The 11,484-nt window shown below is 33.7% G+C and overlaps 1 protein-coding gene across 1 annotated transcript; it reads left to right on the plus strand.

Annotated features, from left to right (window-relative positions):
• Positions 1 to 5,589: 5,589 nt before the first annotated feature.
• LOC134278892 (uncharacterized) lies at positions 5,590 to 10,088 on the plus strand. The gene is made up of 2 exons (XM_062761192.1): positions 5,590 to 5,820; positions 8,403 to 10,088. Exon 2 carries the CDS (start codon positions 8,437 to 8,439, stop codon positions 9,601 to 9,603), a length of 1,167 nt encoding a protein of 388 aa, XP_062617176.1. The 5' UTR covers positions 5,590 to 5,820; positions 8,403 to 8,436; the 3' UTR covers positions 9,604 to 10,088.
• Positions 10,089 to 11,484: the final 1,396 nt, after the last annotated feature.

Genomic DNA, 11,484 nt, shown 5'->3' on the forward strand with positions numbered 1-11,484 from the left:
ATATATGATAAATATAGTATATTTTTTCTTCTTCATAATGCACTCTTTACTCTCTCTTAAATATGAAACATCACATACTATATTGACCAAACTATTAATTTTGGTGATTATGGATTAAAACAATTACGCATAAATCACTGACCTGTTCTGTAAGTTATGACCTGGGAGTCAGAGTGGCTGGAGCTAAGAGCTGTAGAATACTTCCCTCTCCTCCTCACACGGTAGCGCCAGGTTGATTGACGAAGCCGATGCTAAGATTAGGTAGTTATATAAACGTATAAACAAGGGAGGGGGCAGGTAGTTCATCGCTATCGAGATAGTGAGTCAACCAAGCTTTAGTAGGATACATTACGCTACTGGATGCAAAGGTGTCTAGATTTTTTTGTTTTGGGTCTTCGTATGCCAGTTGATATTTTGTTTGTATATCAAATACCAGTAAAACAAGGTAAAAAAAGGCAGAGCATTCCCTCGCAAAAAGCTTCTTTATAAATCAAGGCAGCGTTCGACATCGATCCCGATAAAAATTAAGTCACTTCCGTTTCGCACGGAACATAACCTACAAACAAACACACGCACATTTTCATTATTGTATCACCTCCAACTCCCTTGCAAGTTGCGAGGGGATAAACATTTAACTTGGCATTGGCGAAGTAAGAGTTATCTCTAATAATTCCTTCCCAAGCCTTGCATAGTAAACAACAATGTTTCCAGGCATAAAAATACCATTTCTATATTTAAACAAGATGTGTTTGTGAAACACTATGCGCCCAGCGGCAACTAAATTCTAAAAAAGCTATTTCAAGCATATATGTCACAGTCAAGGTCATTGACTTTGGTGTCATTTGAAAGAAATTGATTAGTAAAGCATGGATACCAAATATGAAGTCTCTTTCTCTTGTGGTTCAAATGTTATGGCAAAGGTACGAAAAAGCTATTTTTAGAATAAAGGTCACAGTCAAAGTCACAAGGTCATTGACCTTGGTGTCATTTGAAAGAGATTAATTAGTGGAGTATGCATACTAAATATGCAGTCTCTATCTTCTATGGTTTGAAAGTTATGGCAAAGGTACGAAAAAACTATTTTTAGCATACAGGTCACAGTCAAGGTCACAAGATCATTGACCTTGATGTCATTTTAAAGGGCTTAATGAATGGAATATGCATACCAAATATAAAGTCTCTATCTTTTATAGTTCAAAAGTTAAGGCCAAGGGTAAAGTTTGCAGATAAAAAGCTATTTTTAGCATATAGGTCACAGTCAAGGTCACAAGGCCATTGACCTTGGAGTCATTTGAAAGAGCATAATTAGTTGAGTATGCGTACCTAATATGAAGTCTCTATCTTTCATGGTTCAAAAGTTATGGCGAAGGTTAAAGTTTGCAGACAAACAAACAGACAAACAGACAGACAGGACAAAAACAATATACGCCCCGGATCTATCAATCCGGGCACATAAAAATCGAAATGATTCGTATTTCCCAAAGCTGTAGAGAGAACATGATATAATTAGTATCTGTGTATCATTGATGCCCGCATATGGCTGCTTATGGCGAAAGCTATTTCTATATTTCTCAAATGCAAGTCAAACTTCAAGGTCGAGGTCAAAGGATAAAAAATATTGGTACCCAAAGAACTGACTTGTCAGTGGGATATCATGTAAAATATGAGAACCCTAGCAACAATAATTAACAAGAGGCCCAGGGCCACATTGCTCACCTGAGAAGCTTTGAACATTCCGTTCTTTACCAGATTTTACCCTTGTATTACATATTGTGACCCCTACCTACCCTACTGATCATAATTTAAACAATTTGAAATCCACACTACCATAGGATGCTTTGATTCAACATTGTAATACTTTGATTCCCCATTATGGCCCCGCCCTACCCCCAGGGGTCATGATTAAAACAATTTAGAATCTGCACTACCCCAGGATGCTTCCACGTAAGTTTCAGCTTTTCTGGCCCAGTGGTTCTTGAGAAGAAGATTTTTCCTGTATATTTCTATGTAAAACTTTGATTCCCCATTGTGGCCCCGCCCAACCCCCAGCGATCATGATTTGAACAATTTAGAATCTACTATACACTACCCCAGGATGCTTCCAAATAAGTTTCAGCTTTTCTGGCCCAGTGGTTCTTGAGTAGAAGATTTTCAAAGATTTTTCCTACATATTGCTATGTAAAACTTTGATCCCCCATTGTGGCCCCGCCCAACCCCCGGGGGTCATGATTTGAACAAAACAGAATCTACACTACCCCAGGATGTTTCCACATAACTTTCAGCTTTTCTGGCCCAGTGGTTCTTGAATAGAAGATTTTCAAAGATTTTTCCCATATATTCCTATGTAAAACTTGGATTCCCCATTGTGGCCCCACCCTACCCCCGGGGGTCATGATTTGAATAATTTAAAATCTGCACTACCCCAGGATGCTTCCACGTAAGTTTCAGCTTTTCTGGCACAGTGGTTCTTGAAAAGAAGATTTTAAAAGATTTTTCCTATACATTTCTATGTAAAACTTTGATTCCCCATTGTGGCCCCGCCCTATCCCCGGGGGTCATGATTTTAACAATTTAGAATCTACACTACGAGGGGTGATCAAAAAGTTCGCAAACTATCTCTATATCTACAAAACCACAATTCAGATTAGAATGAAATTCGGTACACACAAAGCCATACACAAGGTTTATAAATAGCATATGCTGAATAAAGTTTCTCTCCTTGTTTGTGACGTCACAATGTGAAAATGACGAAATGACTTGTGACGAAAAATGGTTGTCTCAGTCGAACCACAGGAGTTCGCGTACCTATCAATTTTATCGAAAATTTCAGGAAATAAAAAATATACGTAATACCTTATTATTATAGGTATTACGTATATTTTTTATTTCCTGAAATTTTCGATAAAATTGATAGGTATGCGAACTCCTGTGGTCGAACTTGTTCAACAAACGACTGTACAATTTATTGTAATATCTTAGAAATCCCTCTACAGTATCATATAATAATTTGTACACAGTTTATTGAGATAAATGAGTTCCTATAAATTCAATTAATGATTGGATTAATCGTTTTAGTGAAGGAAGGCTGATGATTAGTTTGCGAACTTTTTGATCACCCATCGTACCTAAGAATGCTTCCACATAAGTTTCAGTTTTTCTGGCCCATTGGTTCTTGAGAAGATTTTTTAATGACGCACCCTATTTTTGTCTTTTCTTGATTATCTCCCCTTGTGAGGAGACTTGGCCCTTCATTTTCACAATTATAATTTCCTTTCAACCAAGGATGCTTTGTACCAAGTTTGGTCAAAATTGGCACAGTGGTTCTTGAGAAGAAGTCGAAAATGTGAAAAGTTTACAGACGGACAGACAGACGGACGGACGACGGACAAAATGTGATCAGAAAAGCTCACTTGAGCCTTCGGCTCAGGTGAGCTAAAAATGTTATGATCAAGATTAAATTTCTTAATTTTTTTTCAAATTAGGCAAAGCTCCAAGTCAAAGCCAAAGGGTGAAAGGGTATCCAAGGAAAGGCCTTGAAATGACTTCAAATGAGACATGTCTGTGAAATACTAGTAAAGCCCTAGCATAAACTATTCAAGATTTTTACTCATTCTTAAAGTTTTTTCAAAAGTTACGTCAATGTCCAATTTCAAAACCCAAAAATCAAAACTGTTATTACTTAAGGGAAGGTCTTGTCACAAGAAATATACTCGTGACATACGAAAACCTTAACACTAATTGCATGTCCTTAAGTTATTACCAAGTCTATGGTTTTTTCAAAAGAAGAACTCTAAGGTCAACGTCAAATTTCTAACATCTAATGAAATGTTCCTACCACAAAGAATATACGAGTTCCTACTACAAAGAATATACATGTACATGTGAAGTATGAGAGCCCAGTCAAAAGTTATGACAAAGGTTAAAACGGTTAAATTTTGAAAACGTAATCAGACTTGAAGATAAGGAGAACATATTCGTTGATATCAAAATGAAAAGTCTTGTCACAAGAAATAAAAATTTTAAACATGAAATCCAACTCTTCTGCCAATAAAAAGAAATGGAAAGGTTAAAGTTTTTGAGGACAAACAAACAGACAGATAAAAAGACAAACAGACAGAGAGACGGAAAGGGCAAAAAACATTTGCCTTCAAATCTTCGATTGCGGGGGCAATAAAAATTGGAGGAAGAGATCATGATATCTTTCCATGCTCTAGTTTCATCAGTCAACACATACCTTCCTCAATATATTCCTAAAGCGTGTTATCTGTCTAGAAGTCGGTGATTTGTGAATTTAGCGTTTTTTCTGAAAAACTAAAATCACGGAGGTAAGGATCAGAGATTTAGATGAAGATAATCAACCTTAAATTTAAGAAATGTTTATAATAGAAATTCCTTTCTCTTTTTCTGTTCGTCAGTACATGTACACCAAGAACTTTGTTATTTGTATCTCTTCCCTTCTTATTTTGACATTTAGCATTAACAAATAATTATTTCTTTCAATCCTCTTTTAACCAAAGTCACAATCTGAAAAGTGCAACAATTATTTGTCAAAGACTAAGCAATTGAAAGCGTACATAAATTTGTGATAAAGTGGTTCTTATCTTTACGATATTTAAATAATCATTGAATAATCGATCAATTAATCAGTTAATTTCCAAATTTAAAAATATTACAGCATAAAAGAAATGCGGCTATTCGGCATTATTTGAAATTTATTCACATTATGAAAATTGAGAAAGTAACAAAGCATACATGTCCTATCCTAGCTTAGAAAAAATGAAAACATGATCAAGTAACCTCATCGTGCACAGCACATCGTTGACACATTTATACAACATTTCTGCCCCGGTAATCCGGTAATCAAAGATTCAGGGTGTATATAGTTTTCCCCCGTCCGTCTATCTTTATAAACTTTTCCATTGCCCACAACTTTTGATTAGTTTGACCTATACCTCTCATATTTCACGAGCTTGGTCATAACTTTTGAACAGTTGGTGCTAGGCCTTTAATACTAGCATTTCAATTTTCACATAGGTATTTCTTATGAAAAGACCTTCCTCTTCACATCTTTCACATGACACTTTGACCTTGACCTTGGAGTTTGACTAACATTTAAAAAACTTAAACCCTGGACACTTTGCATTCATGGTGTATATTCATTGAGAAAATGTCCGTTCTCTGGATAACTTTTTTTCATTAATCCTTGACCTTGACTTGCATTTGAGAAACTTCAGCCTTCACCCAAAGCTGTCATACGGGAACATCAGTGTATCACAAACACATCTTGTTTGAATATGGTGACCAAAGAGAATCAAGACGCCAATCTCCGATATATTTTAGGAAATAGACATATTGTTTAAGGTGTTTGCTTTTTTGAAGTTCATAGTATTAAAGATAACTTTTAAACAGAACTTTAAAAATTCTGTGATAAAATCCTTGCTTTGCTAGAAACAAAACTGTTAAATGTCCACCAAAAAACGCGTATCGTTTAACTATGTCTATATCGTCTCATCAGTCGCAAGCTGTATTGTATATTAACTAAGTCATGAATCTAATGACTATAGATGTTAATTAAAAAGAATCTTTAAATGGACAACAATGGATTTATAATGAGTGTATATTCACGATCAATCACTGGGGAGATCGACGATACATGCCGCCGAAACACGAAGACAAAAACTGCCCAAAACCCAATCAATAACCGCCTCCTCGTGACGGAATATACATCTAAGTGTCCTGTAGGATGCCGTTGTAGCCCAAAGGAGACTGGACACCTTAAAGGAACTTACAACAAACCCTCATAAAGACGAGCATTCAGAGGTATTTTTGCTTTTTCTTCTAAATTCTATACATAATATCAGTATTTTTAAATTTAAGTTTTTTAATATACTAATATTAACGAAATGTCTTTAAAACTTTTTGGAGGGGTGGGGAGGTATTAGCTAAACTATTTAGAATATAAATTTCGAATATCAAATTCACTTATTTAACAATAAATCCTTAACTCTGGGAATTACATTCAATGTTGTGTCTGCATTTTCAAATTTTCACCCACGTGAAATCAATACAACCTTATCAAATCATTTATTTAAAATGTACATATTTTCAAAACCAAGCTATTAAAATTATACTAGTACATGATAAAACTGGCATATCTCTATTGATGTTATAAATTTTACATTTTTTTTTCGCAGTTATAGACATGTTTTTTTTTAACTGAAACGACGGTCATTAGAATAGAGTTTAATCAAATCAAGTTATGTTTTAACATTAGTTGCAAGTTTGTTTTAAATACCTGTATCAAATGTTGTGAAACATTGGATATTATTTAAACCTCGTCAGGAAACATGGTGGTTCGCCACATATTTCTTCATACATCTTGTACTTTAAATTTAGAGACACAATGGGACATGTCAGAGTAACTTGGATAAATCACAGGAGCATGCAATTTTATATGTTCTACAAAATTCATGACAGATTCTGCATTATCATCATTATAAGAGTATTATAACATCGTTACTCATAGCCCGAAATATATTAAGACATTATGTATCAGCACATATATATGTTATGCTAATATATTGTGTTGACACAACTTATACTCTGAACAACTTAAAACCCATAATAATCAAAACTTCAACTCTGAACAATTTACAATCCAACACAACTTCAATTATTTAAGACTTTTCAAAACTTACAGTACAATCACAAATTGTAATCCTATACTATTTACAACATTACACAGTTAAAATCCTATATTATTTTGAATGGTTAAACAAATGAAACTGTCGTTGTGGTCAATATTGCATTACCCGGATTCTCCACCACTTTGTCTCACAGGGATCGGGCACAGTTAAATCAAAACGTACCAAAAGCGTGTGAGAAATATATAATAGCACAACTTACAACCTTTACATAATATGTAATTCTACACGAATTATAATTTATTTACAATTCGAAATATGTAACAGTAAAATCAGCTTAGAATCCAGCATGATTTACGATCTTTCAGAGGCCTACAACGTCTGCAATAACCTTGAGCACAATAGTACAATACTCCTACAAAACGTACAACCTAACACAACATTGCAACCCTACAGAACTTGCAATACCAACACGACCTATACATTTTTCCAATTTTCTTTTTCATATGGATGAAATGCTTTGATCCGAAATATTTCAATGGTTTGCGTTCGAAGCGATTGCTTAGTATAACTATGTTTATTTTTATGTCAAGCAAATCAAAAATGATACTTTAAATTTTGTCTTTAGTAGAGGTCTGTTAAGTCGACAAAGATTCACAAATGAACACCATTGTACATGATACCTGGCCCCAAGACCAGAAACTGGGAACAGACTTGAGTCCAGAATTTAATTTTTAATATTTTGAGTTTTATTTTATGTATTTGCTTAAAAATTTACAGTGCCGTATAACATTTACAATCAGACATGTGAAGAAAATTTTGATTGATTACGTAAATTATATCGTAAGTCACATTGGTTTGAAATTTTGTCTTAAGTCTGCTCTCAGTTTATGGTCTAGGAGCCTGGATTTAGATACATGGTTTTTGGAAAATGCAATATCTACAAACAATTTAATGGTACATGTTTAATCTATTATATAAAATATAAAACAATATTAATTAATATTTGTTTGAAACTAAAGTTTTGACTAAAATTTCTGTTCTCGATACAGTAATTTTTCATTATTTTAACACATTTTTTTCATACTGCAAACTCTCCTGTTAAAATTCTAAATATTTTTTTTTTTAGAGAATGCACTCTGTGTGATACAAACTGTGGTTAGACCTTAATTTATTTAGATGTTTCTTTGTATAGATAAAAAGATTATGCATTAAACTAACACCTCTTATGTATAAACTTATCTTATAATCAAGTCTAACACTACTTCTTAACGTTTAAAGTCCAGGGTGATATTTCCAAAGACAATTTAGCAAAACTCATTAAACCAGAGGTAAACAAAAGATATACCCAAGCCGTTTGTTTAAGGAGCATCAAACTCTTTTCGGAAAGAATAAAATGCCAAATCATGAGCGATTGAAACATATAAATGGTTTCATTATAGTCATCTCGCTGTAAGTGACACAACAATGTAACAACAGCTTGTAGTACGGGTCAAAGATTATTTGATTAATTGTCATTGTGTAAAGGAATATTAAATCGCAGTAAATAAATCTGCAAGCAAACTTGCAGGTATTTTTATAACTTTTACTTTCTTCAAATAATTTATTTGTTAACGCACTTGTTGAGTCAGAACAATTAATTACATTCGAGAGTTTTAATATTTCATGTCTTAGAAAAACGTAGATTACATAGTATTATGTACTTTACTATATATAAGAATATATATAGTAAACAATTTATTTAACCTTTCATTCTAGTTGAGAGGAATCATCAAAGTATGTGCACAGCAGCATGAACGATGCAATATCAGAATTAAGAAAACGCGGAAAGAAGAAAAGTAAAATAGAACAACTTCTCTTGGTGGACCACAGTAATATATATTTTGAAAATGAACGACTTGCAGAACGTCTCGCTAAGTTCTTGGATGAACTTCACAAAGACAAACATAGACAGGAGATGGTCCGCAACATTGAGATCCAAGAGCTCAAACGGGAAATTGACAACCTTCAGGCAATGAAAGATGCCTCGTCAGCACAGACCAAGAAGTTCCTACAAACTCTAGAGAATTATTATACATCTAGTGCAATACCAAAACCTGAGAAGAAAACCAGACCTCACACTACTGGAAGTTACTTCAAGAAGTCACGTGCCAAATCAGAAGAGCGGGAACGGACAGAGAAACCAAAAAGCAAAACAAGAGCAGTCAGTGCCAGTAGACACGAAGAATCAGTAAGTGAAAAAGAATTCGAAAGAGCGAAGAAGCGCGAAAAACGTGCCCCTGCAGACGACACAAAAACTGATGATCAATCCGAAGGTGACAAAAAGAGCCGTACTTTAAAATACCCAGAAGACTGGTATACAACTGTGCTACCTGCCTCTGACAATTGTTTAAAGAAAATTCGACAACAATACAGAAGGGAGCAGACTGCTCCAACAATAACATTATCAAAACGATCAAAAAAGTCTGACAAATCTAAAGATAGTGCAAAACCTCAAACTAGTACTGCCACTGGGCAAAGAGGTCTAAGTCGAGAAAAGACTGAAGACATGAAACAAAGATCAGGAGTAAATACGGCAGGGAACCGGAAGAATTCTGTTGCAACGGAAGTGAGCAAGTCAGACATTGACGAAGAGATAGAGTCAAAATCCCGAATCAAAATGGTTTGCCAGCAAAAGTCAAAACCGGTGATGATGTCTTTGAGACAAATGAGAGAGTTAACAGGAATGGACGGAAACAACGACAACATGCCAAACAAAAGGCAGGAAAGACTAGACAAACAAATACAGGAAACGAAAGTCAAATTTCTATCGTTAACTCAGAGGGTTAAGACATTTGTTAAGGAACTGGACGAAAAAATTGCTCAAGATTTAGAAGACTCTAAACCTAAGGAGAATGAATCTCATGACGATATGTATTCTGGAATATTGCCACCAGATCAGGACGCTGTGCCAACTTAGGATTTCATCACATGTAGTACTCCAAAAATACCCATGTCTTTAAAACGCCAGAATCATGTGATACTGATAATATGAAGTAATCAACAAGGGAAATAATGTTTGTTACATATTCGATATACATGTACATGTATTGAGATTTCCAGTGGATCATAATTCTGCATTTAGAATAGTGGATACATGTACATATGCCAAAAATTGTTAACGTGGTTAACATGATGTTCCTCATGTCAATAAACTTTCAGTCCGTTTTACATATTTACAAATACATGTATGTTTACTCTAAGTTTTGAATTTCATGTGCCATCCATATGTGTAGTGTTTTTGTTGGTGTATGTACGCCTTGGATAGATGGTGATGGATATATTACAGTGTAATTAATCAATTCAAATTTACAACAAAACCTGTCACAATCGATATTTTAAAAAAATGCTTTTGATGCAACAGATATGTATTTTGTGTTCAATAAATACCATATGTTTAAATTATTTTCCATTTTAAGAGTTGCATATATAGGTGTATATAATTTATTGGTGAATATATCACAATATTGATAAAAACAGAATGAAATATTTATGAACATGAATTGATGTGGATTTTGATATGATGTTTCACAATGATGGATTAGTTACACATTGGGTATTATTTCTAAACTGTACAAGTTAACTCACTACAAATTTTTCTCTTATCTTCTGATTCAATTGAAATGAAATTAATGCTTAAATTAGAAATTTATTTTAACAGAATATACCAAATAAACATTTGTTCCATACCAACAAATCTACCCACAGAGTGACATGGGTCCATTCATAGTACATGTACCTCTAGCTAGGGGATTTAAATTTTAGCGATGGTTTGAAATGATAAAAACCAAGGGTTTTTGAAATATATTAATATGTACAATAGATATGAAGGCTGATATCCAAAAAAAGAAGAAAAGAATGATGCAAGTTGAAATGTATTCACTTAAAATATTAAGAGATAACACTTTTCCTTAATCAACTTTATTAATTTAATCTATTTTAAAATGAAACATAAACATATTTCAAACCAAAACAAAAAAATATAATATTTAATATTCAACTGATTGACAAAGTATTTCATAGTCATGGAAAACAAGCAATCAAAATATTAATGAATCTTTAACTTAATTTTAGTCTGGCTTAAATAGAATTCAAAAAGAGGGTTAACAAATCAGAGATCAATCAATTCAAATGAAATAAGAGATGTTTGTAAAACACTTATGTCCCCATCGGAATTTTAGAAAGTCCAAAAGGGCATAACTCTGTCAAAAATGGCGCGATCATACCCAAAACAAAACTTGACCTAGATAATCATCTGATAAATCTATAACTAAATTTCATTTCAGTATGTGCACCCTCGGCAAAGAAAATGAATGGAAACTGCAAATAATTGGAATTTTTGTAAGTTCAAGGGGCATAACTCTGTCAAAAATGGCGCGATCTTACCCAAAACAAAACTTGACCTAGATATTCATCTGATATATCTGTATACCATATCTCATTTCAGTTTGTGCAACGGTTGTGAAGAAAATGAACGGAAACTAAGTGGACCGACCGACCGACAGACAACAGCAAAGCAATATGCCCTCCCTTCTTCAAAGGGGGCCATAATAAGAGATACATAATGTTCACCTCAAAACAGCAATAATTGCATAATATGTTTTACTGCTGCAAATGAAATGTGATGAATATCTTTGATGAAGTTTATTAACCAGTAAATACTGTTCTTATCACAGACTTTTCATCAATAACTATATAAAATACATTTTCGATTGGTAAATGATCATGCCTACATGACAATATAAGTAAAAAAATATATATATTTTAAAAAATGTGCAAAATTAATGATTTCATTAGTAAA

This window comes from Saccostrea cucullata, unplaced genomic scaffold, assembly GCF_032062105.1.
Source record: "Saccostrea cucullata isolate Sc308-1 unplaced genomic scaffold, CSIRO_AGI_Scuc_v1 ctg1817, whole genome shotgun sequence".
Lineage (NCBI taxonomy): Eukaryota > Metazoa > Mollusca > Bivalvia > Ostreida > Ostreidae > Saccostrea > Saccostrea cuccullata.

What these genes read in the sequence shown, in the direction of transcription:
- LOC134278892 (XM_062761192.1), top strand. Translation starts at nt 8,437, where the DNA reads ATGAACGATGCAATATCAGAATTAAGAAAACGCGGAAAGAAGAAAAGT.